This window comes from Monodelphis domestica, chromosome 1 (genome assembly GCF_027887165.1).
Source record: "Monodelphis domestica isolate mMonDom1 chromosome 1, mMonDom1.pri, whole genome shotgun sequence".
Taxonomy (NCBI): Eukaryota; Metazoa; Chordata; class Mammalia; order Didelphimorphia; family Didelphidae; genus Monodelphis; species Monodelphis domestica.
In genome coordinates, this window is record NC_077227.1 from 614,773,161 (window position 1) to 614,800,779 (window position 27,619).

General features: G+C 37.9%; 1 protein-coding gene across 1 annotated transcript in view; it reads left to right on the plus strand.

The window, feature by feature from the left end:
• Positions 1-27,619, plus strand: part of RRBP1 (ribosome binding protein 1) — a 131,477-nt gene that overhangs the window by 14,580 nt on the left and 89,278 nt on the right. Inside the window, 1 exon segment of the mRNA XM_056813857.1 lies at positions 14,583-16,962. Coding sequence (XP_056669835.1) covers positions 14,604-16,962 — 2,359 coding nt within the window. The 5' untranslated portion in view covers positions 14,583-14,603.

Below are 27,619 nucleotides of genomic sequence, written 5' to 3' on the forward strand. Positions count from 1 at the left end.
TCATAACTGAGCAAAATTTCAATTCATAAAAATCAATGAAAAGTTGGTGATTAAAAAAAATAATTGCTGAGCTTATTAAGGTAGGTGACAGAGCTTTACAGAGGTCCTTTATATTAATGCCAAACCCCTCATATTTTTCTATCAAAGGATTCTTTATGATGGAAATATCAGTGATAAAAGCAGCTCAGAGGTGACAAGGTCATATGATGGCAATAAATGTACATTATTAAGATACTAAAGTCCTTACCTAAGTCAAGAATCTTGGATATTTTCTGGGCAAAGAGTTATTTCCTTTATGTGGGGCTAAAAAGAATAATGCATATGAAAGCATTTTGTCAAAAGGAAATATTGAGGAGGATGTAATAACTGTTTCTCTTGAACAGATATTGAAGGCAGGGCAGCTGAGTAGCTCATTGGACTCCAAGTCTAGAGACAGGAGGTCCTAAATTCAAATCTGGCCTCAGACACTTCTAGCTGTGTGACCCTGGGCAAGTCACTTAACCCCCATTGCTTAACCTTTACTGCTCTTCTGCCTTGGAACCAATACATAGTATTGATTATTATAAGATGGAAGGTAAGGATTAAAAAAAAAAGATACTGAAGGCTTTAATGATACTATCTTTACTCCATGTAATAGGTTTCCTTTGACTTATGGCATATGCTGAAAACAATTGACTTAAACTTATCTGAGTAAATCTTGATAATTAACAAACTAATTGATGCTGAAGTTCTATTTAAAAAGGAACAGTTTTGTCACAGGGATTTACTTATCTAAGAGGGATTTTTGAGACAGGTCAAATGAGAGGATATAAGAATCTGATCTTAAAGAATCAATTCTATTTTCTCTTGACCATAAATTTGAGTAGAAAACCAACAGCTTGCAGTTGAATATAGAAAAATTTAGTAAGGGCAGCCACAAATGAACTCTGTGCTTCACCAGAAATCCTCAAAAGAAAAATCCCCCAGTTTCCCCTCCAAAATATATTGAATTTTTATTTTAACTCTTAACTTACTCACCTTATGTATCTAACCCATCGCCAAATCTTGCCATTTTCTAACTACATAATCTCTCAGTATATATCTCCTTATTTCCACTAACATAGCCACCACCTTTGCTCAGGCCCGCCTCTTCTTGTTTGGACTAAAGTTTTATTACAGCTTTCTAAATAGTTCCTCTGCCTCATTTTCTTCCCATGCCATATCTTCCACACACCTGATAGTGATTTTCCTAAAATGTGGAGCCTAACCATATCATTTCCCTACTTAGTAAATTATAGTGGCTTTCTCATACCTCTAAAATAAAATATAAAGTCTTCTCCCTGGAATTTAAAGTTTTTTAATAACCAGACCCCATCCTATTGTAGCAATCTTTACACTTGGTTTCCTCTCCATACAATCTGTGATCTTGTTACACTGCCTTTCTTCCCATATGATATCCCATCACCTGTTTTTAGGAAGACTTTATCCCATGACTGGAATGTTCTTCTCCACCTTCATCTCTTGGTTTTTTTTGGGGGGAGGGGGGGAGGTTGCGTTTGCTTCCTTCTAGTCTCAACACAAATCCCATCATTTGCAAAAAGTCTTTGGGCCTCACAATTGCTGGTTTCTTTCCATTTGGTATTATCTCCATCTGTTCTCTAATTAGAATTAGAGAACTAATTAGAATGTGAGCTCCTTGAGAACAGGGATTATTCTTAAATAGCAAGTTCTTAATTAAGGCTTTTTGACTGATTCACTTCTTAGACTCAGCCATATCAACTTTTTTTCCACCTTAAATTTGAAAATCTGCCTTCACTTTGGAATAGCATACCTATAGTTGAAAACTTGAAATTCATATTGGAACTTCTGAGTATCTTGAATCACTCAGCTTGTCTTAAACCATGCTATCACCTCCCCCCCCCCCCCTCCCCCTTAGATTTGCAAAGTTCTCTTTTAGGTATTAGGAGAGTCAAATGAAGTCAATAATGTTTTGAGCTTTGTCTTGTTTTAAGTATTGACTTCAAATAATAAAAGCTCCTGATTAGTTGAAAATATGGAAATGTGCAAGTGTTCTTATTATAAGATACTGATACTTCTCTTGAATCCTTTTGGAACTTGCCAAATTTAATTATCTTAAGTGGGTATACTCTCCAGTTCCCTGAAATGCCTGGGTGGGTCATTATTGTGGTTTAAGCATGACCAGTAGCATGGTTTAGTGGAAAGAACCTCAGTCTTGGGGTCAGGAAGACTGAATTTGAATGTTGGCCATGATATACAACTTGGCTATATAATTATGGTCAGGCCGTTCAACCTCTTCATTTTGTCATCTGTCAATTAAATAATACTTATACTATCTATGTACATCACTGGGATCTGTTGAAGGAAAAGCTTTACAAATGAAAAATGAAATGAAAAAGCATTCATTAAGTCCTTACTATGTGCCAAGCATTTTGCTGAGGACTAGGGATATAAATGGAAAGATCTGCCTTCTCTCAGACCTCACATTCTGATTGGTGGAGAAAAGACATAGGAGAATTCTGGTGTAGGTTGGATGGAAATGTTCAGAAATCCTAACTGGATGGTACAGTAGGGCTGATGGAAGATTAGATGATAGTACTTGGAAGTCATTTATGTTCCAGTGTCAAGACAGATGACAAAGTGTGAAAGTTTACCATTTCATTGAAATGATTGTAGTTGCTGGCTCCTTGTTCTTCTGAGTAGTGTGATCAATGATCCAGGGAATATTATGGAATTGTAATAGAATATCTCTATAGTGTTTTAATACTTGTTTAAAATGGGAAGGAGGACTATCCCTTTAATGTAGGAAGATTTGTTGTATTTTTATTTTTAATTTTAAAAGAGTCATTTTAGTCATCTTTATTTCTCTTCTCTTCTCGAAAAGCCACAGATCATGACTTTGGAGAGAGAGCAATTTCTTAGCCTCCCTTTTCTCTCAAAACTCAATAACTATTTCTGACTTTTAATAAAGGTCCTTTCTGTTTTATTTTCATGACATTTCTGGAGTAATATCAGACTTTAAGAAACAGTTGGAACTTGTGGCCAAATATGCTATAATCCCAGCTGTCACTTCTTGGAATATCCCAAATTTATTGTTAAAAAAGTAGATATGATGAAAGCTGGCTCCATGATACCAACTTGAGTCCCTTCCCAAGATTTCTCCTTTTTATATGGCTCTATGTTTTATGTTTCCTGCCTAAAGTAGAAATTTGGGGTGTTTTGGAGAGGAAGGGATTGGAGATGGTCTTTTGAGTAGTTAACTTCAGTTAAGGACCTCAGAATTCCACATAAAAGCAAGCTACTGGAGAGTGGAAGAGTTACATTTATCTTTAACTCCCCAATCTCTAGGTTGGGTACCTTACTTAGTAAGTACTTTATAAATGTTTCTTTGAATTTTAATTGAATTAACTGTTTCTTAAGTTGTGATCTTTAAATGGTCCATTAAATATTTTTTTAAGCGCTTTAACTTTTTCACTTATCCCTGCTATGGTCTTTATGTCTCCACCTTCTGTAGTACAGTTATTTACTTTCCCAGCATTATACCACTTCATAGGCCATTTAGCACAACCCATAGATGAATCAGTAAATCAACAGGTATTAACTAAGCATGTACCAGACATCATGAAGAGAGAAAAAAACTCAGTTGACCTCAAGAGCTCATATTAAAGATACAGTTGTAATAGAAAATGATACCAAGGTTGAAAGCTTAAGGTCAAAGCTGGGAATATGGTGGTATCCTTGACCACGATAAGAGTGCTGAGAAAGAATAAGGTTTGGAGGGAAACATTTTCTTTTTTGTTTATGTTGAGTTTGAAATTCTTGTGGGATGTCTAATTAAAGACATCCAAATGGCAGTTAGTGGTAAGGGAAAGGAGCTCAGGAGAATGATTAGGACAGGATCTGGGAATCACCTGCTTAGAGAAGATAGTTTGAACCCCATGGGAGCTGCAGAGATCATCGAGGGAAAGAGTAGCAGGGCCTCTTACTCTAGGTTCTTTTAACTTGTTATTTAAAAATATTTTGAAGAATTCAGTATGTTTGGTTTCCTGTGTTTAAAAACATTATTCAGAGAAGGAGTTGATGAGCTTTACAGTCTACCAGAAGGTAATCATGACACAAATGAGATTAAGAATCCCAGCTCTGAAAAAGAGGGGACCCTTCTTGAGCATAAGGACCATTGGACAATTTTTTCTTTCCTTATATATATATCTAAGCACAGTTCCAGGCACATCATAAGTTCTTAATAAGTGCTTGCTAACTAAACCCTTGTTACTCTTCTGAGGCTATTCAGAATCAGTAAATGATTGTCTTAAGGGAAGCAATAATTTTGTAAAATTTTAATTTTTAAATTTTAGGAATTAACATAAAAAATAAATTTTGTTTAGTTGTATACAGCTATCTTCCTATTTATCCTTCCTTTATAATTCTTTTAACACCCGGAGAAAGCCCTTGGAAAAACCCCAGTGAAGTCTGCTGTGCCATTAGCTTATGGTGACAGGAAATGATTTTTGGGAAAGTGTTCATTTGCAAAAGCACAACCAAATTTAGCAAGTCACTTGACCCCCCATTGCCTAGCCCTTACCACTCTTCTGCCTTGGAGCCAATATACAGTATTGACTCCAAGACAGAAGGTAAGGGTTTTAAAAAAAATAAAGTAATTCTCTCTTTTGAAGTGAGGTAAACTCATTTATGTTGCTGTGCAATATAAATTTACATGAAAACTATCCTTTCTAAATTTTTTCCCCAAAGATAATGTGGCATCTCCCTCTTTTTTGAGGGTGAGGGAAGGGGTAGTCCCTGTCTACGATTTTGTTTCATGTAGGGAGCTCCCTAGAAACTTCAACTTAAGTTTTAGTTTAAAACACTTAAAAATTTAAATACAAGCTAAATAATTTTTAGTTTTTAGTTGTGAAATTTGGAGGTTAAGGGATGTGACATGCCAGTGTGTCATAGCCAGCATGTATCAGAGTAGAACTTAAATCAAGGTTTTTCCTGATCCCTGAGAGATGTTAACCTATTTTTCTAGGGTATCCCTCTCCTTAGTACCTTCAGAGTAGCATTTGTTTGCATTAAAATGGAATACAATTAAAGGCAAAATTTTCAAGATTTGCTTTTCTGCTTAGACTTATAAAAATTGTAAACTGCAAAGTTAAAGAGAAATACATAGTACTGTGCAATAGACACAGTGTATCCACTGGAAAGTACCAATTCTAGAGTCAGAAGTCCTCGTTAAAATTCCACCTTGTATATTTAATAAGTCACTTGCTCTCCTGGAGCATCATTTTTCTCACCTATAAAGGGGTTTGATTTGATGACCTTTAAGATTCCTAGCTCTAGATCTCAATTAACCTCCCTGGGCCTGGATCTTTCTGATCTTTAATCCTATGGAATTCTCAAGACCTGGTGACGGTTCAGTTTTTTGGAACTTCTTTGTGGGGATGTGAGTGTATTCCCCACCAAACTTTCTTAGAAAAAAATTAGTTTGGTTTATTTCTCATGACTTGATCATGATAGCTCATGTGTTAATGTATGTAAAGTACTTTGCAAACCTTAAAGCACTATATTAATGTCAGTAAATTATTAATAATTTTGCTGTTATTTGGTATTATGATCTCTAAGGGTACTTTCTAAACTCTAAATCTGTGATCCTATTAGCTTTTGGAGAAAACAAAGGGAAAGACTTTGGAGGACTTTTAAATTTAAGTGGAATTTTTATTTATATCATTCTGATATATTATGGATTGTGATTTTATTTTTGGTAGTTGAAAAAAAGGTGTTTTCAGAGGTCCTATTAAGATCTTATAAAATGAGTATACCCTAAAGAATCTCTTATGATATAGAGTCACATAGACCTTGAGAATAGACCGTAAAAAAAAGTCAAACCATCTTTTTCTTTGCCTGTTTTCCCCTGTCTTCATTTGTTTATTCTAGGAATGAGCAAGGCACTCATTTCATTTGCTAGTTTCTAACTTCTATGTTTTATTCCTAGAAATAATAATTTAAGACATTACTGTTTGATTAATTCAAATTGGGGAACCCTTAATGGAATTATGTTTGCCAGTAGAATCATGGACAGAGTTCCAACTTAATTTGAAAGCACAAAGGCTTCCTGCCTTTTTCTAGAATACATATGCAGCTCTTACTGTTAGGATGAACACTTAAGAGTTGATATTTCTAGACCAATAGATTACAATCTTTATAGAGAAAAATAAACATGTAACTCTAACAGAATAGAAATGTTCAAATTGAAAGTATGTATTCCAAAAGCTTTGGAATGATGTCAGTCCTCATCTGTCTTAGAGATGAATACCAAAGTAGTGCTTTTGTATAATGGAGATTATTTTCTTGGCAAAAATGTAGGATTATTTTGGTGTACTAAAAATAACACTATTGATAACATTTAAAGGCTTCTGAAAATCACTGCCCAAAGTCATATTTATTTTGACAATTCCTTTGTATTGAAGTTTGAATATTAGGTCTGTTGCTTGGAAATGGGTATTTTTTTTTTTGAGCCAATGTGTCCATATTAAGATGAATACCATTATAACCTAATGATCTATATAGCAAAAGAACTTGTGATTCCTAACAAAGAATGGTTTATTGATCTGGTAAAAATTAATGTAACATATTTGTGAAATGTTCTTGTGGTTCTTTTTTTTAATGAATTTTTTTTTCAATTTAATGATATAAAATAATTATTTCTGTGCAGTTTTGTTCTTTAAAATGAGTTCATTTCATTAAAAAGTATAACAAATTAGCTTATATGTTTTATTCTCCTCTCTCACTCTCACTTTTTTTTTCCAATTTAAACATTTTATTTGGTCATTTTCAAACAATATTCCTTGGAAACAAAGATCCTTTCCTTTTCCTCCCCCCTCCCACCAACCCTCCCCTAGCCAACGCACAATTCCACTGGGTATCACATGTGTTCTTGATTCAAACCGATTTCCATGTTGTTGGTATTTGTATTAGGGTGTTCATTTAGTCTCTCCTCATTCATATCCCTTCCACCCCTGTAGTCAAGCAGTTGCTAATCTTCGGTGTTTTTACTCCCACTGTTTGTCCTTTGCTTGTGGATAGTGTTTTTTTCTCCTGGATCCCTGCAGAATGTTCAGGGATGTTGTATTGACACTAATGGAGAAGTCCATTACGTTCTCTTGTACCACAGTGTATCAGTCTCTGTGTACAATGTTCTCCTGGTTCTGCTCTTCTCACTCTGCATCACTTCCTGGAGGTTGTTCCAGTCTCCATGGAATTCCTCCACTTTATTATTCCTTTTAGCACAATAGTATTCCATCACCAACATATACCACAATTTGTTCAGCCATTCCCCAATTGAAGGGCATCCCCTCATTTTCCAATTTTTGGCCACCATAAAGAGCGTAGCTATGAATATTCTTGTACAAGTCTTTTTCCTTATTATCTCTTTGGGGTACAAGCCCAGCAGTGCTATGGCTGGATCATAGGGCAGACAATCTTTTATTACTCTTTGGGGCATAGTTCCAAATTGCCCTCCAGAATGGCTAGATCGATTCACAACTCCACCAGCAATGAATTAATGTCCCAACTTTGCCACATCCCCTCCAGCATTCATTACTTTACTTTGTTGTCATATTAGCCAATCTGCTAGGTGTGAGGTGATACCTCAGAGTTGTTTTAATTTGCATCTCTGATTATGAGAGATTTAGAGCACTTTTTCATGTGCTTATTAATAGTATTGATTTCTTTGGCTGAAAACTGCCTATTCATGTCCCTTGACTCAATTGAAGAATGGCTTGATTTTTTGTACAATTGATTTAGCTCTTTATAAATTTGAGTAATTAGACCTTTGTCAGAGGATTTTGTTATGAAAATTGCTTCCCTTCTCAATTTGGTTGCATTGGTTTTGTTTGTACAAAAACTTTTTAATTTGATGTAATCACAATTGTTTATTTTACATTTTGTGACTCTTTCTATGTCTTGCTTGGTTTTAAAGTTTTTCGCTTCCCACAGGTCTGATATGTATATTATTCTGTGATCACCTAATTTACTTATAGTTTCCTTCTTTATGTTCAAGTCATTCCCCCAGTCTGAGTTTATCTTGGTGTAGGGTGTGAGGTGTTGATCCATGTTGATCCAAACCTAATCTCTCCCACACTGTCTTCCAGTTTTCCCAGCAGTTTTTGTCAAATAGTGGGGTTTTGTCCCAGAAGCTGGGCTCTTTGGGTTTGTCATATACTGTCTTACTGGGGTCACTTACCCCAAGTCTATTCCACTGATCCTCCTTTCTGTCTCTTAGCCAGTACCAAATTGTTTTGATGACCGCTGCTTTATAATATAGTCTGAGATCTGGGACTTCAAGGCCCCCTTCCTTTGTTTTTTTTTCATTGTTTCCCTGGATATCCTTGATCCTTTGTTCTTCCAAATGAACTTTATGTTCTTTTCTAAATCAGTAAAAAAAATTTTTTTGGAAGTTCAATGGGTATGGCACTAAATAGATAAATAAGCTTGGGTAGGATGGTCATTTTTATTATATTGGCTCGTCCTATCCATGAGCAGTTAATATTTTTCCAATTGCTCAAATCTAGTTTTAGTTGCATGGAGTGTTTTGTAGTTGTGTTCATATAGTTCCTGTGTTTGTCTCGGGAGATCAGATTCCTAAGTATTTTATTTTGTCTAAGGTGATTCTGAATGGGATTTCTCTTTCTAATTCTTGCCGGTGAGCTGTGTCGGAAATATATAGAAATGCTGATGACTTATGCGGGTTTATTTTGTAACCTGCAACTTTGCCAAAATTGTTGATTATTTCGACTAGCTTTTTGGTTGATTCTCTAGGATTCTTTAAGTAGACCATCATGTCATCCGCAAGGAGCTTGGTCTCCTCCTTGCCTATTTTGATGCCTTCAATTTCTTTTTCTTCTCTAGTTGCTACTGCTAGTGTTTCTAGTACAATGTTAAATAATAGAGGTGATAATGGGCATCCTTGTTTCACTCCTGATCTTATTGGGAATGCATCTAGTTTATCCCCATTGCAGATGATGTTAGTTGATGGTTTTAGATATATACTATTTATTATTTTTAGGAACAACCCTTCTATTCCTATGCTTTCTAGTGTTTTTAATAGGAATGGGTGTTGTATTTTATCAAAGGCTTTTTCGGCATCTATTGAGATAATCATGTGATTTTTTGTTTGTTTGTTTGTTGATATGGTCAATTATGTGGATGGTTTTCCTAATATTGAACCAGCCCTGCATCCCTGGTATAAATCCTACTTGATCATAGTGAATGATCCTCCTGATCACTTGCTGGAGCCTTTTTGCTAGTATCCTATTTAAGATTTTTGCATCTATATTCATTAGGGAGATTGGTCTATAATTTTCTTTCTCCATTTTTGACCTGCCTGGCTTTGGAATCAGTACCATGTTTGTGTCATAAAAGGAATTTGGTAGAACTCCCTCTTTGCTTGTTATGTCAAATAGTTAGCTGTTCTGTGAATGTTTGATAGAATTCACTTGTGAATACATCAGACCCTGGGGATTTTTTCTTAGGGAGTTCTTTGATGGCCTGTTGGATTTCTTTTTCTGATATGAGATATTTAAGAATTCTATTTCTTCTGTTAGTCTAGGTAATTTATATTTTTGTAAATATTCATCCATATCACCTAGGTTAGTATATTTATTGCCATATAGTTGGGCAAAGTAGTTTTTAATGATTGCTTTAATATCCTCTTCATTGGAGGTGAGGTCCCCCTTTTCATCTTTGATGCTGTTAATTTGCCTTTCTTCTTTCCTTTTTTTAAATTAGATTGACCAATACTTTGTCTATTTTGTCTATTTTTTCAAAGTACCAGCTTCTAGTCTTGTTTATTAGTTTAATAGTTCTATCACTTTCTATTTTATTAATTTCTCCCTCAATTTTTGGGATCTCTAGTTTGGTTTTCTTCTGGGGGATTTTAATTTGTTCACTTTCAAGTTTTTTAATTTGCATTTCCAATTCATTGATCTCTGCCCTCCCTAATTTGTTAATATATGCACTCAAGGCTATGAATTTCCCTCTGAGTACTGCTTTGGCTGCATCCTATAAGGTTTGAAAGGATGTCTCACCATTGTCATTTTCCTCAATAAAATTATTGTTTCTATGATTTCTTCTCTAACCAATTTTCGAGTATTATATTATTTAATTTCCAATTAATTTTTGATTTGGCTCTCCATGTACCCTTACTGATCATTATTTTTATTGCCTTATGATCTGAAAAGTTTGCATTTATTATTTCTACTTTTCTGCATTTGTATGCTATGTTTCTGTGTCCTAGTGTATGATCTATCTTTGTGAATGTGCCATGTGGTGCTGAGAAGGTGTATTCCTTTTTGTCCCTGTTTGTTTTTCTCCATATGTTTAACTCTAATTTTTCTAAGATTTCATTCACATCTTTTACCTCTTTCTTATTTATTTTTTGGTTTGATTTATCTAAATTTGATAGTGGTTGGTTCAAGTCTCCCACTAATATGGTTTTACTGTCGATTTCCTCCTTCAATTCTCCTAGTTTTTCCATTAGAAAATGGTGCTATACCATTTGGTGCATACATGTTGATTAGTGATAATTCCTCATTGTCTATACTCCCTTTTAACAGAATATATTTGCCTTCCCTATCCCTTTTGATCTGGTCTATTTTTGCTTTGGCTTTGTCAGATATCATGATTGCAACTCCTGCCTTCTTTCTATCAGTTGAGGCCCAGAAGGTCTTACTCCATCCTTTAATTCTAACCTTGTATCAACCCGCTTCATATGTGTTTCTTGAAGACAACATATGGTAGGGTTTTGGATTCTAATCCATTCTGTTATTTGTCTACGTTTTATGGGTGAGTTCATCCCATTCACGTTCAAAGTTATGATTGTCACTTGTGGATTCCCTGGCATTTTGATATTCTCCCCTAATTCTGACCTTTCTTCTTTAGCTATAACCTTTTATACCAGTGATTTACTTTAGATTAGTCCCCCTAGTCCCCTCCCTTGATATGCTTCCCTTTATAGCCCCTCCCTTTTTGTTCCCTTCCCCTTCCCCCTCTCCTTCCCTCCCTTTTTATACTTCCTCCCCCTTAATTTCCCCTTCTCTCTTACCCTGTTGGATAAGATAAAGTTCAAGATCCCAATGGATCTAGATGTTCTAAGCTCTCAGAGTTGATTTCACTGAGAGTAAGGTTTAAGTAATACCAATTAGCATTTTCTTCCCTTCCCCTTCCCATGTGTATCTTTGTGTGGGAAAGATTATTCTATTTAGTTTTTTTTCTATTTCTTGAAGTATATCTTAGTATCATCAATGATTCACCCCCTCCCTTTTTCTTTCCCCCCCCCCCTTTTTCCATATTGTCTTAATGCCCCAATCATTCCCTATGCGTGATTCTTCTAACTTCTCTAATGATGCATACAATTTTTGAGAGTTACACATTACATTTCCCCCACATATTAATATATATAATTTGATATAAATGTAGTCCTTATAGAAGAGAGTTTGAATAAAAGAAAAAGAACATTTTTCTCCTTTTCCTTTTCCTTCATATTTACCTTTTCAAGTTTTTCTTGCTCTTTGTGTTTGGATATCAAACTTTCCACAGAGCTCTGGTCTTTTCTTTACAAAAACTTGGAAATCTTCTATTTTGTTGAATTCCCATACTCTCCCCTGGAAATATATAGTCAGTTTTGATGGATAGCTGATTCTTGGTTGAAGACCCAGCTCTCTTGCCTTTCTGAAAATCATGTTCCATGCCTTACAGTTGTTCATTGTAGAAATTGCAAGGTCTTGTGTGACCCTGATTGGCATTCCTTTATATCTAAATTGTCTTTTTCTGGCTTCTTGTAAGATTTTTTCTTTTGCTTGAAAGCTTTGGAATTTGGCAATTACATTCCTGGGAGTTGTCTTTTGGGGATTTAGTGTAGAGGGTGTTCTGTGAACTCTTTCAATGCCTGTATTGCCCCCTTGTTCTAGAATCTTTGGGCAGTTTTCTTTGATGATATCTTGTATTATGATGTCGAGATTACTATTTATTTCTGGCTTTTTCTGGAAGGCCAATTATTCTCAGATTGTCTCTCCTTCCTCTGTTTTCCAGGCCTGTCACCTTGTCAGTGAGATATTTTATGTTATCTTCTAATTTCTTAGTCTTTTGGCTTTGCTTTATTAATTCTTGCTCTTTTGCAAGATCATTGTCTTCCAGTTGCCTGATTCTGACCTTTAAAGCCTGGTTTTCCTTTTCAGTTTGTTCTATCCTGCTATTTGAGGCCTTAAGCTGTTTCTATAGTTGTGTTTTTTCGTGCTTCAGATTGCTGACTTCCTTTTGCATTATTTCCCATTTTTCCTGCCAGAAGGCTTCCATATTTTTGATAACTTTCAATTTAAATTCTTCAAGAGCTTGTGGACAATTTCCATTTCTTTTGGAAAGTTTTAGCACATTTGTTTGCGCTTCCTCTTCTGCTATTTCCTCTGTTTTTTGTGTTTTCCCTCCATAAAATGTATCCAAAGTCACCCCCTTCTTGCTTTTCTTGGTGTTGGGGTTCTTGGGTACAGTTTGCCATCTCTGTGTTTTGTTTGTTTTTTTCTTCCTCCCCTTTCCAGTCAGAAATATGAATGAGTGGTACTTGCTCTCTGTATAAAGGTCTAATGGTCAAGGCTTTAGTTTCAGGCTAATTCTAGGTTCTCTGCAGCTGCGCTGTCTTCCTGGGGAAGCCCAGGGACTGCCCTCCCTTGCCTGCCGGCGTTTTGGGAGTTACTGCTCTCAGGTGAAAGTCTTTGGTGGTCTTAGCTAACTCCCAAAACCTGTAGGTACCCCTTGCTCACGTCAGGGGATCCCTTTGCACACTCGGTGATTATAGTGCGCTAGTTCTTGGCACCCGGGATCTGTGCTCCCCTAGCCCGCCTGCCGGGGTTTCAGATATTAGTACTCTCAGGAGAAGGACCATATCTTATTCAGGTACCCAGACCTGGGGCTGCCCATTGTTCAGTCCTGAGGTGCTCCTCCCTCACTTGTTAACTCTGGCTCCAGCTGTTTGGTGGAGGAGGGGAGGGTGGGTCACTTTTTCATTCCCTTATATTGTGGAGGTGCCGGAATCCCACCTACCTTCAGAGCTTCGTCTTGTTGTGGGGTCTTTCTGTTCTTATGAGGATGGTTGTTTTTTATTTTGGGAGGGTCTTTTGAGGTCATCTGTGTCGTTGGGTCTGAGGAGAGGAAGCAAGCCGTGTCTACTCTGCAGCCATACTTACCCGGAAGTGTATTCTTTTATTTCTTATTCACATAGCAAAAGCTAGAAAGAAAGTACTTGATTCCATGTTGAGAATGGTTGAGCATTTCTTTCAATAGTTATCTTTCATATCACTCCAATCTCTAGCTGTTGACCATTGCACAGGAATTATAACCATCACACATGCCCCATCAGAATACAGCACATAGTATGCAGGAAATTAGGAAGTAGAAAATTGTTTGGGGTGTTATCTTCTTCATACTTCTACTGGGTTCAGCATCTCTTACTTTATAATTCACTACTATGAAGTTGCTATTTTATGCTGACTTCTGCATACTAAGGATGTGATAACAAGCAGTGTACTCATCATAATGAAATTCTGGTACCTGAAGAAAAATTGACTAGATCCTAGATAGAAACATAGAATTCAGTGTAATAGAACTTAGCCTCTAAGTCATCTAGGAAAGTGTGCTTAGATGTTGGAGGAAGTGTGTATTTTTTGAAGAGTAGAAAGGACTGAGTCAGCTAAGATAGTTATTAATTGACCTATCACTTTTACTTAGTAAAACTACTCATATATACTTAGTGAAATCTGTCTCAATTTATAAGCTAAAATGATGGTATTGGATTTTCCTAATGTCTTGCCAATGAAACTGCCCTCCATTTTACCTCAGGGAATAAGTAATATAGTCTTGTTTTGGGTATTGGTTATTCAAAGTCCGTTGCCAACCTTATAGTTTGATATAACTGCCATCATCTACTACTGTTCTACAATTATTACTATTCCTACTTTGATGACTTCTTGTAATACTAGGATTAGAATATTAACATTGGAAAGGGCCTATGGTTCAAAATCTTCATTTCATATATCAGGTCCTTTGGGGATTACACATTTTATTGTAGCTCTGTAATGGAAAAGAAGCCTTCAGTTTTGGCAGGGTAGTTTTTTTTCCCCTCACAATTCCATTGAAAAAGGTTTCTTGACTTAAGGACAAGGTGGTGTGTTGTTGCCCATTTTTGAGTTGCAAAAAGTGAAGGTACAGAAAATGTGCTTAGACAAGGTCACACAGGAGTCACAGTGTACCTAAAACTGACATTTGAGATTTTAGCCTTCCCTGACTATTGGATGCTGTTGAGTATTTTGAACATCTTTTCTTTAGTAGTATGTCTTCCAAATACACCTTAAGGATTTTCTATGTTTTGAGTCTAGGCTTTATTTTATTAAGAGGAATGATGTGGAGGTTGTTCTGAGTTTGCTTTCTTTTGCCTTTCTTTTTATTAGTTTGAAGCTAGCACTAGTGAGAACTCAAGAGGGAGGGTGAAACTTTGCCTCTCATCTCTGAATTAAGCTTTTTTGTGTATATGTGTTTGACAGGTAAAAGAAAGTCAAGCCGTGATGGATATCTATGACCCCCAGACCTTGGGAGTTATGGTGTTTGGTGGATTCATGGTCATTTCAGCCATTGGAATCTTCCTGGTATCTACCTTCTCCATGAAGGAGACATCCTATGAAGAAGCCCTAGCCAATCAGCGTAAAGAAATGGCAAAAACTCACCATCAGAAAGTGGAAAAGAAAAAGAAGGAAAAATCTGTAGAGAAGAAGGGTCGGGCGAAGAAAAAGGAAGAAAAACCCAATGGGAAAATACCTGAACCAGAATTGCTTCCCAGTGTAACTGTCAATTCCAAAGACCTAATACCTGAGAGAGGTGTGGTGTTGGCTCCTATGGTAGAAACTATCAAGCCTTCTAAATCTCCGGTGGCATCAGCAGCACCACAACCAAAAGCATCAGCAGCACCACCACCAAAAGCATCAGCAGCAGCACCACCAAAAGCAGCAATGCAATCAACCAAAGGGGCAACAACAGCATCACCATCACCATCATCAAAAGGAGCAACAGGAGGAATATCTCCACCAACAAAAGGAGGAGCAGCAGTGCAACCAACAAAAGGAGGAACAGTCCAATCAACCAAAGGAGCAGCAGCATCACCACCTCTATCAACAAAAGGAGGAACAGCAGTACAACCAGTAAAAGGTGCAACATCACCACCACCATCAACAAAAGGGGCAGCTGGAGGAGCATCTCCATCAACTAAAGGAGGAGCCCCAGTGCAACCAACAAAAGGGGGAGCCCCAGCACAGCCAACTAAAGGGGGAGCCCCAGCACAGCCAACTAAAGGGGGAGTCCCAGCGCAAACAACAAAAGGGGGAGCCCCAGCACAAACAACTAAAGGGGGAGCCCCAGCGCAAACAACTAAAGGGGGAGCCCCAGCGCAGCCAACTAAAGGGGGAGCCCCAGCGCAAACAACAAAAGGGGGAGCCCCAGCGCAAACAACAAAAGGGGGGATCTCAGCACAGCCAACAAAAGGGGGAGCCCCAGTGCAACCAGCAAAAGGTGTAACAGCATCACCACCACCATCAACAAAAGGGGCAGCAGGAGGAACACCTCCACCAACTAAAGGAGGAGCCCTAACACAGCCAACTAAAGGAGAGACAGTAGCTCCACAACCAACCAAAGGAGCAATAGCAGCGCAGTCAAGCAAAGCAGCACCACCACAGACAAAAGGAGCAGTAGCCCCACCACAAACTAAAGGAGCAGCAACTCAATCAGGAAAAGCTGCATCTGTGGCAGTGGCATCAGCATCCCCAGTAGAGCAAGGGGCAACAGCACCATTAGGGAAGCGGGCAGCACGGGCAGCTCGAGCAGCAGCAGCAGCAGCAGCAGCAGCAGCAGCAGCAGCAGCAGCAGCAGCAGCAGCAACAACAGGAACACAGACAGTACCCGTGGCTCCAGTAGGGCAGGGGGCAGAACCAGAAGCACCGTTAGGGAAGCGGGCAGCTCGGGCAGCTCGGGCCGCAGCAGCACAGGCAGCAGCACAGGCAGCAGCAGCAGAAGCAGTACCAGTGGCACCAGTAGGGCAAGGGGCAGTAGCAGAAGCACCACTGGGAAAGCGAGCATCACGGGCAGCTCGGGCAGCAGCAGCTGCAGCACAGGCAGCAGCAGAGGCAGTAACTGTGACACCAGCATCAACAGTAGGGCAAGAGGTAGCAACAGCAACACCATTGGGAAAACGGGCAGCTCGGGCAGCTCGGGCAGCAGCAGCAGCAGCAGCAGCAGCAGCAGCAGCAGCAGCACAGGCAGAGGCAGCAGTGCAGATAGTACCAGTGGCATCAGCATCACCAGTAGGGCAGGGGGCAGCAGCACCAGTGGTTTCTGGGGGACGAGCTGCAGCTCGGGCATCTCGAGCAGCAGCAGCACAGGCTGCAGCAGTAGCTCAGACAGTACCCATCATGGCAGCATCACCAGTAGGGCAGGGATCAGCCTCAGGGGGTCGAGCAGCAGCACGGGCAGCTCGAGCTGCTTCAGCACAGGCAGCAGCAGTGCAGGCAGTACCAGTGGCAGCAGTGCAGGTAGCACCCGTAGCAGCTGTGGTGGCAAATGCCTCTGCACCCCTGCAAGGACAGCCTGCTTCATCTCCTAAGGAAAAGAGGAAGAAGGAAAAGAAGGTGGCAAAAGTGGAACCAGCACCCAGCCCTGTGGTGAGTTCCATGCATGTCCTTTCCTCAAAATCATCAGTGCTTGAAGCTGCTCCCAAAGAGGTCCCTGTGGTTGCTGTTCCTCCTGTTGGTACAAAGGCCAGTGCCCCTGTTACCAGCCTAACCCATGGAAACAAGGCCGACATTATTGTCAACCATGAAGAGCCAAAGCATGAAGCTCCATCAAAGAGGAAATCTTCCAAGAAAAAGAGTGAGCCAAGTAAGCCTCTGATTTCTTTATCAGAATGGATTAATAAACTGTCTTAGTGAGTATAGGGATATCTCCTAGTTTTTCCCTACATCATGGGTTATTATAAAAGCCCTAGCCAAATGATGAGCATTAGTGGTGCTATGTTTTTTTACATTTAGAGTTGAAAATTAACAATCCCTCAAATGGTATTTGATTTACTGATGCTGGGAGGGGAAGTACTTTCCAAGTTTTTAAAGGAGAAAATATGTGCAATTTTTTTTTTTGGTAAGTTTTCTCCCCAAAGATTTAATGGGTGGGAGAGAGAGTAGTAATTTGGCTTGATTTCTTCTTCTGTGTGTGTGTGTGTGTGTGTGTGTGTGTGTGTGTGTGTGTGTGTGTGTGTGTGTGTGTGTGTTTTATGCAGAGATGCAGAGATATGTCTAGAACAGTGATGGCCACACATTATCAGGCTTGATGAAAGAGGGAAGGGAGCAGCTCCATCCCAGCCCCTCTGCTTTTCTAGTAACAAGCTCTGTGGGGTGGGGGGCATGCTGTCTTTGTTACATGTGCCATAGGTTTGCCCTCATTGGCCTAGAGTGTTCTTGTTTCAGATATCAAAGTTGATTCAATAGCTACTTTATTTAAAGTATTTCAAAGCTATGTGTTTTGTTTGAAAAGAGATTCTTATAAGGAATATGAATTGTTTGGAAAAGCAGTAACTATTTAGGGCATTTCTGTCAGCTAAGTTTACCTGATACTCATGTCTGTTTTATTTATACACACGGTCTCCTCTTTTGAGATTTCTAGCATTATAGTACACAGTAGACAGTCACATTTTATTTATTCTATTAGATTTATTAACAGTGTCACTAGAGAAAATAGATTTGCAGAATTGGAAGGGACTTTAGAGGCCTGCCTGACCCTTAATCAAGGAACAGATCCCATCTGCAGGGTTCCAGACAAGTCTGTCCTCTGCTTGAAGACCTCAAGAGTGACAGGGAACTTATCCACCAAGATAGCCCATGTGATTTTGGGACAGCTTAAGATTTAGCCAATATTTTTCTCCCTATAGTTTCTGCCTGTTGTTCAAGATCATTCTTGAAGAGTCAGTCTAACACTTCTCAATGACAGTTCTCCAGATATTTAAAAATAAATTATTTTATCTCTTCCAAGTCTTCCATTCTTCAGGCCCAGGATCTTCATTTTCTTCAGTCAGTACTTAGTATGAGTAATTTGAGTTCTTTTGCCATTTGGTTTATGCTTCTTGACACTGGGCACCTTCTCAGTGTCCTTCATATCATTTTCATTCTGTACTTTTTTAAACATGAGTTATAAGTCTTGAAATTTAATATGCATCTTATAATCTTTTTACTTTCTGTCTATTCTGTCACCTAGACCTTTTGGGATCCCTGATTCTATCAGCAAGTGTATTAGCTAATATTCCCAGTGTCATGCCTTCCATAGATTTGATAAATAGGTCATTTTTATCCAGTTCATGGATTAAAGCTCTGTAGTAAATTTAAAAATGAATGACAGAGGTGTCCTCTGATATTCCTCTAAAGATTCCCTCTAGGCTGACATTAATTTATCAATCAGTATCACACACCTAGAATCATAGACTCATAGTGTCAAAGCTGGAAGAGACCTCAGTGAACATCTTACCCAGCCCTATTATTTCATTGATTAGGAAACTATGACTGAGAATGGTCAATTTGCCCAGAGTTACATAGCTAGTAAAGGGCAGAGTTGACAGTTTGCCAAAAGTCTTCCGATCCTCAAGTCTAATACTCTTTCTCTTGTGCTATACTAAACTCTGAGTCTAGCCAGTCAACTTTCTTTTTAAAAAAATATACTTAATGGGACAGCGAGGTGTCAGTGAATAGTGTTAGTCCTGGAGATGGGAGATGTTCTAGGTTCAAATCTGGCTTTAGATACAACCTAGCTGTGTGATCCTGTGCAAGTCACTTAACTCCAATTGCCTAGCCTTTATGCTCTTCTGACTTGGAACTAATACTTAATATCATTTCTAAGACAAAAGGTAAAGGGTTAAAAACAAAATATTATTGATGCTTTTCATGTTTTCTCCTTCCCTTCTAAAGAGGAACTTCCATAACAAAGCTAAGCAAAACAAATTAATTATCCATATCTGGCAACAACATAAGCCTCTTTTTATCACTTTAATCTATCACCTATCTGCCAAGAAGAGGGAACGTCAATTTTCCAAAGTCAAGAATGATCACTATATTGATCAGAGCTCTTATGTCTTAACTATTGCTTTACTTATGTTATTGTAGTTATATAGATTGTTCTTCTGTTGGTTTTTCTGGTATTCAGTCAACCTTCCCAGGCCCATCTATTTTTAAAATGTTTTATTTTTAATTAATATTAATTAATATTTTTATTTATTTTTAATTAATTAGTAATAATAGCAATAATAATAAATAATATTTTTAAATATTATTTAAGCCAACATGTTCTTTTTCTGGTATATAGGGATAATGTGAGAGACTTTGTTAAATAACTTGCTGAAATCAGTCAATCAACCATCATTTATTGAGCACCTTACTATGTGACAAATATTCTGCTAGGCACTAGGTATATAAGTACAAGTGTGAGAGCTTACATTCTTTTTTTTTAAAAATCTATTCTTTCTGTCTTGGAGTCAATACTCTATCTTGGTTCCAAGGCAGAAGAGTGGTAATGGGGGGGTGAGGGGGGTTAAGTGACTTGCACAGGGTCACACAGCTAGGAAGTGTCTGAGGCCAGATTTGAACCTAGGACCTCCCGTCTCTAGGCTTGGCTCTCAATCCACTGAGCCACTTAGCTGCCCCTAACAGCTTACATTCTAATGGAGAAGATGAGTACCTTATGTACAACAAAAATATAAAGTGAATAAATACAAAATAGATAAACATAAAGTAAACCAAAGAAGGAGGACACTACTAATAGACCTCAGATAGAAGGTGGTGCTTAAGCTGCATCTTTTTTTCTTTAACCAATAACTTCTGCCTTAGAATTAATACTGTGTATTGGTTCCAAGGCAGAAAAGCAGTAAGAGCTAGGCAACAGAGGTTAAATGACTTGCCAGAGTCACACAGCTAGGAAGTATCTGAGGCCAAATTCAAACCCCATAACCTTCATCTCTGGGCCTGACTTTTTTATCTATTGAACCACCTAGCCCCTGCCTTGAGTTGCATCTTGAGGGACATCCAATACAAAAGCATGGAAATAAGATATGGTGTTTTGTTTGTGAGAAACAAAGACAAGAACAGTTTGGTTGGATCACAATGAAGAGAGAACTTAGTCTAAGGAAGGTGGATGGATAGGTTGGGGGCAGATTATAAAGGACTTAAAAGCTAAATAAAAGAGTTTATATTTTATCCTATCACTTAACCCCCCCACCCCCCATAACTTAATCCTAAATTTGTAAAAAAAGAGCTACTGGAGTTAATAGGATTAAGGGGGTAGATAATTGTCAGATCTACACTAAAGGAAAAATCACTTTGTCAGTCATATATAGGATGGCCTTATAGAAGAGAAGAACTTGAGGCTAATCAATTAGGAGGCTTTTGCAATAATCTAGGTTAGAGTTGTTAAAGGCCTGAAATGAAAAGTGATAACTTGGAGAGTGGAGAGAAAGGAGTGCAAGTGATATTACAGAGGTATAAATAGCAAGATTTGACAACATATATATATATAGATATAAATAGATATAGATATAGTGAGGAAGAATGAGAAGTCTAATATAATGCCAAGATTATATTTGAGATACTAGAAAAATGAAGAGGGTTTTGGGGGAAAGAGTTCAGTGTCGGACATTTTGAGTTTGAGATATCTTCAGGTTGTCTCAGAACAGATGGGGACTGGATGTGTAGAGCTAGAAATCATCAGCATAGGTTAATAATTTAACCCATGGAAATTAATGAGTCTATCAAGGCAGTATAAAGAAAAACAAAGAACCTAGAATAACACCTTGGATTGAACACAGAGGGCATGATATGGATGATAAATGAGTAAAGGAGACTGAGAGTGGTCAGATAAGTAGAAGAACCAGGCAAGAGTTAGTTTCATGAGAACCAAGAAAGGAGAACAGGGTTTGGGGGAGAAGAGAGGGAATGGCATAGAGAAGATGGTCATTTAATAATTTTGGAGAAAACACTTTCATTAGAATAATGAGATGAGAAGCAAAATGCAGCAAGTAGGGAGAGAAGGATGAGGACTAAGGAAACATCATCTGATTTGGCTTTTGAGATCAATTATTACTTTGGAGAGATCAGCTTTGTTTGAGTGATAAAGTCAGAAGCCAGATGACAAAGAGTCGAGGAGTAAGTGACAGAAGTGAAGAGAATATGCTGTGTAAACTGTTTGGCCAAAAAGGGAGGAGAAATATAAAATGACAGTTGCGGGCATAACAGGGTCTAATTAAGACTTTTTCAAGATAGGGGAGATGTGGCCTTTTTTTTTTTAATCAAAGGAACCAATAAAGGAGAGGTTAGAAACATGAGGGAAAGGAGATGCTTGAGGATTAAATCTCTTAGAGAAGCTAGAGGGCATATATAGAGGGATTAGCCTTGCATGTTCAAACACTAGGGAAATGGAGAAGAGAGTAGAGATTGATGTCCAGAGTTTTGAGAAGAGAATGAGATTAGAGGGAGCTCATACCAAATGGCTTCAAGAGGTGAGGTCCTCCTTAGAGAATGGAAGGAGGTAGCAGTATGGATCATTTAGGGAATGGGGAGGAATGAGAGAGGGAATCAATTAGGCAGAAATAAAATGTTTACTCTCTTGCAGTGAGGGCTCACTTGAGTTTGGAAAATATGAATTCTATCCATTCAACACCATGCAACATCCAGTTGCATTTAAGCAGTGTGTAAATATGAGTGGAGGAAGTGAATGGTTTGAATAACCTATGACTGAAGGTTGAGAAGAGATGAGTGGTGATAGGATAAAGGGGTTCGAGGTATTTAAGGACAGAGGACAGTACAGAGTTGAACTGAATTCCTTTTGAATTACAATTGGAGAAGGGGGAAAATGAAGTCAGCAGTTGTGTAGCAGCAAGCTAGAGAAAGTGCTGAGGGGTGGAAACATTTGAGGTCTTGATGAGGGTGACCTTAAGAAGGGTCAGGCATGGGAGGAAGAACATGGAATGGTGGGAGGTTTTGGTCAGAGAGGGTAATGTCTAGTTTCTCATTAGAAAAGTGAAATAAATGTGGGTAATGATGAGATTTAGTGTTATTCAATGAAGGCGTAGGTCATGGGATTTACAGAGGTTGAAGGAATTGAAAAGTTAAGGAGTTCCTGGGAGTATTCGTGTGAATATTAAAATTTCTTGAGATAAAAGGTAAGAATTTGGGAGGAGAGGAAGATGGTGAGCTAGGTATTAAACTCCATGAGGAAGGAGGAAGAAGTGGGGATGAGGTGGTTATACTGCTACTACCATAATTTATGATGGGTAGAAAATCTTGATTGGATTTAGTGGAGTAAAGTTGCTAAGTGATTGAAAGGGGGAGCTTCTGGAGGTGATAATGGGAAGCAAGGAGTCATTAGTTGCACTTTGCAGCTTCTCGAGGACTAGTATTGTGTCAATGAAATTACTCTACCAAGCCTCAACAGTGGATTATCCCCCATATCCACTTTTTTTGCTGCTTCTCACATGCTGTTAAATGAAGTTGGTGAAGATCACAAAACACTGTTCTCTACAATTTTTTTACATAACTGGAACTGGGCCCTCACTATAGTAAGACAATCCTTTTCTGTCTCCCTCACCAACTCAGAATCCCACTTGTCACAGTGGTTTTTCCATACCTTTTCATCTCACAATATTCAGTTACCTTCTGCTACTGTCAACTCCTTCATCTGTCTCACATGAAGAGATGACTCTTCTTCTGACCAAGACAGACTCCGTCCACATGCACATGGGATCCTTTCTCTTCCCATCTTCTGTAGCAGATCTCTTCCTCCTATATCCCTAACTCTCTTACTAGTCTTTTTATGATTATTTCTCTACTGCCTATAAATATACCTATGCTACAAACACTTCATCTTCAAAAAAATACTCACTTGCTCCATCTATCACCAATAGCAATTCTCTCCTCCCACTTCTAAAAAAAAAATTTAATTAAAACTTTTTTAAATTTTCAGCTCACTTCTCTCCTACCTTCCCCTCCCCCACCCATTGAAAGGCAATAAATATATGTTATACATATGAAGTCATACAAAGCTTTTCTGCTTTTGTCATTTTGTGAAAGGAAAGAAAAAGACCAAAAAAAAGAAAGTGAAAGAAAGAAAATAGGCTGCAATCTCCCCTTAGAGTTCATTACTTCTCTCTCACAGTCTTCTCTTTTTTGTATCTGATCTCTTTGAGAAGGTTGCCTACAGTCAGTATCTCTACTTCCTTCCCTCTCACTCTCTTCTTAACTCTGCAGCCTAGATTCCAACGAAAATGCTCTCTCCAAAATGACCAGTAATCTCTTGATTGTCAAATGGACTTTTCTAAATCCTCATCCTTGCTGTGGCCTTTAACACTGTTGATCACCTTCTTTTCTTTAATACTCTCTTCTCTCTAGGTTTTTCGTGATACTGCTTTCTCCTGGTTCTCCTCCTACCTGTCTGACTGCTCCTTCTCAGTCTTCTTTGCTGAATCTTCATCCAGGTCACTTCCACTAACTGTGAGTGTCTCCCAAGGCTCTGTCCTGGGTCATCCTCTCTTCTCCCTCTCTACTGTTGCACTTGGTGAACTCAGAAGATCCTAAGGCTTCAGTTATCATCTGTATGCTGATGTTTATCCAGCTCTAACCTCTCTCTTGGCCTCCAGGTTCCCATTAATATGTTTGTGAGGCATCCAGTTTGAAATATCCAGAAGATAGCTGGAGCCAATGACCTATGCCAAATTGGATGTCCCATAAACATTTTTAAATTCAGCAGGTACAAAACTGAACCATTCCTCCTATCCTCACCCTCTGAATCCCTCTCCTCTTTTCCTTTCTTACTAGTGATTGTTACCCTCCTTTCAACTATATATAGGCTCACAACCCGAGTAGATACACTCATTCTACCATATTCCATCATTGCCCAATCTTGTTGACTATAGTTTTGTAACATCTCTTGTATGTGTCCCTTCTCTCCTGACACTGACACCCCCCCCCCCCCCTTGCAGGATTTTCTCAATAGTTGGACTGTTAAAATAGCCTTCTGGTTGGTCTCTCTGCCTCAGTACTTTCCCTAGTCCAGTCTGCCCTCCACTCAGCTGTCAAATTGATCTTCTGAAAGCATAAGTTTGTCTTTCCCCTCTTCCGTCAACTCCATTGGCTCCCTATTAACTCAAGGACCAAATTAAAAATCCTCTGGCTTTAAAAGCCCTTCACAACTTGGGTCCCTTCTTATCTTTCCACTTCTTTACTCCTTTCTATATTCTCTTTTATTCTAGTGACCACTGGCCTCCTTACCTTTTCTTGTATGTGACACTCCATCTACAGACCCATGCATTTTTACTGGCTATCTCTCATGCTGGGAATGCCATCCTAGTCATCTCTGCTTCCTGGCTTTCCTGGCTTTCTTCAAGGCTCAGCTAAAATTTCACCTTTTACAAGAAGCCTTTTGAAATACCATTAATGCTAATGCCTGTCTTCAAATTTATCATCCATATAAGTTCTTGCAGAGATCCTCCCCTCTTTCTTTGTGTCCCAGGGCTTAGCATAGTGCTTGCAATATTGTAGGCACAATAAATACTTGTTTATTTATGTACTAGCTTTGTAGTTTGGATGAGGAATTCATATTTTCTCCAGCTGGATTTGAAGCTTTTACTATAACACCTCCATGAGGTTTTCTTTACTGTTGTCCATAACCAAGTCTTTATACTTCTCATATTTGGATCCCCACATAGGAATACTTATTATACTGTATATTTCTATTTTCCTTTTCTTCATTCATTACTATGTCTATTTTCATTAATTTCATTCAATTAAATATCATTTATACCTATGAAGTCTTTAGCTCTTTCATTTTTCTTCATTTAGTTTCTTAGAGAGTTCCTTGTTATATCAAATTCATGCTCTTGTAAGATGGCATTCCTCCCTATTACTTATATTAGGTCATCCTCCATACTTCTTAGCTGGGCTGTAAGATAGCTAACTTCTAGGGGCAGTGGGCTTGCTTTTAAGGGGTATCTACAGGTGGAATATGAGAAATTCCTTTTTTTGAAGGTACAGATGCATCTCCTTTAGGGGAAGACCTATGTTCTGTATTTCTCAATTTCCTTCTATACCACCTACTTCCACCTTAGGACCTCTTGACATTCACATGAGCAGTTTGGATTTTCCCCTGCCTTTAAAAAAAAATCTTAGTTTTTCTTTTTTTTCCTTTACTGTTGTTTTTGCTTGGAAATGTTTTTTATGATTGATATATGCATACTGTTCATGGCAGAAACATCAACATGATCTAACCTTCACATATCACTAAAATAGTTACCTGCCTTGCCATCTTCATCCAACTAGAGATCCTCTGATTCCACAGCTTCTCCTAGGCAACCTATATTGCAGGCTCAGGAGCCATGCGCTACCTTTCTTGGTCTCTCAGGGAAAACATTAGTAATTGGCAGATCCCTGCTGATGTCCTAATTAATTAACCCAGAACAACTCGTAGCTTTAGTCAGCAAAAATCTTTTAGTAACTCCACCAGAAAAATTCCAGATTCACTCACTCTCTCCATTTGTCCTTTCTTCACAACTGCCTAATTTCTCTGTACTTCTAGACTCAGAAACCTAGGGTTTTTATAGACTTCATAGATTCTTCTCTTACCCATCATCTTTTAATTTTCCCACCCCCACATGTGAGGCAAGCCCATCTTTGAAGACTTTTGAATGCCCACTTCTATACCCCTTGCTTGATTGACATTTGATAACCTTTTACTTCCAGAAAAACCTTTAAACTGTCCCTGTTTTAGGAAACATCTGGGTGAGATCACTCTCTGCTTTTCTTCTATTCCCAAAACAAGGAGAATTTCAGAGGAGTTGAGTAAGGGAAGCTTCTTAGTCAAATCTTTTCAATGTATCGATGATTTTTTCTGACATGCCTTCCCAAAGCATCAGATAGACCCATATTCAAATGTAAATACAGTAATCCCTTTAGGTTCACAGCAGGGTTGTGTTTCTGGAAAATAACATGAATATCAAATCTATGAATATAGGTACTAAAAACATATGAGAAAAAATAGTCCCAGGAATGAACACATGTCAGAACTGATACCTAGCAGTAGTCTTGCATCTGTTCTTGCAACCTATAAATTTACATTTATAAGAACTACATTTATAAGCTGTACCTTTTTGGTGAGCTGAAAGATAGTTTAAAAAACAATCACAAAACTTCATCACCTTCCTGATAAAATAATAAATGTCTTTATTTTAAATAGTTGGTTTTGAAGTAAAATTTTAGTAGTCTTTCTGAAAAATGTACTCCACTCTGGCTTCATACACTTCCTAGCTTGACCCTGGACAAGTTACTTAACTCCATTCCCTAGCCCTTTCTGCTCTTTTGTCTCAGAACCAATATTGGTAAAGATTTAAAAGAAATAAAAATGTACTGCCTTCTTGGAAAATCATGTTTTGTCTTAAAGCAGCTTTTGTGAGCACTGAAATGTACCCTTTGGTGCGTGACCTTTGAAATTTGATTATTCTGTTTTTATTTGATTTATGTATATACTAACCTTTAATTCACTTAGCCTGGTGACATCTATAAAAATATCATTACCACCAAAACAACATAGCCTATTGAATGGAAATCATGGCTGACTAATCTGAGTATGGATAAGTAAATTCTTCCTCTTCTGAATGCCTATAGTTCTTGAAGTACTTTTATATGATAGCTATTGGTGGATGTTGGTATTGATTTTAATAATTATAATCTAATGGAGGATATTGATTTTAGTGGCCTACATTAGATTATAAACTACTTTAGAGCAGAGACCTTGCCTTATGCATCTTTATCTCTTTTAGTACTTAACCTAGGACATTGTAAAATAATGTCTGTCAAATGAATCAAGTCAGAATTTAAGAAGCCCATAAGACAAGGAACCACATCAAAGGCTATTTTATTCTTTTAGTTATTTTGTTATCTTTTGTTTTTACATCACTTTTATTTTACCTCTTTCCTAAGAAGGAAGGTAGTTCCACAACCCTGACCCAAAACATTAGCGGAGTCTGAGGGTTTTATATGCATGAATTTTCTAAATAATTAATATATTGATACAAATTATGTGAATTATTATCTAAATGTAAATTAAATTAAATATAAAACTATAGCTAAAGTATATAGTCTACATATTATATACATTGTATGTGGCTATATTATAAATGTATAAATTTTGTATATAACATAACTATAGTATATGCCTATACTATATTTATAGTAAACATAACTATATATAGTTTTATGTAATTATATATAGAAATAGTTATATGCAGTAAACTATATAGTTTTTTTTTAATTTCCAATTTGTATGTTATTTTCCTGAATTTGCTTATGCTGCATCAGTTCACATAAATTTTCACACCGATGCTACTTAAAATGAAATTCACTCATAGTATAAGGGACATTGTTTTCATATGACTTAAAGGTAGAAAATTCAGGAGAGTGATAAATGAACATTTGTCTGGATGGAGAATTAATTATAAAAAGTTCCCTAGGGGTTGGTC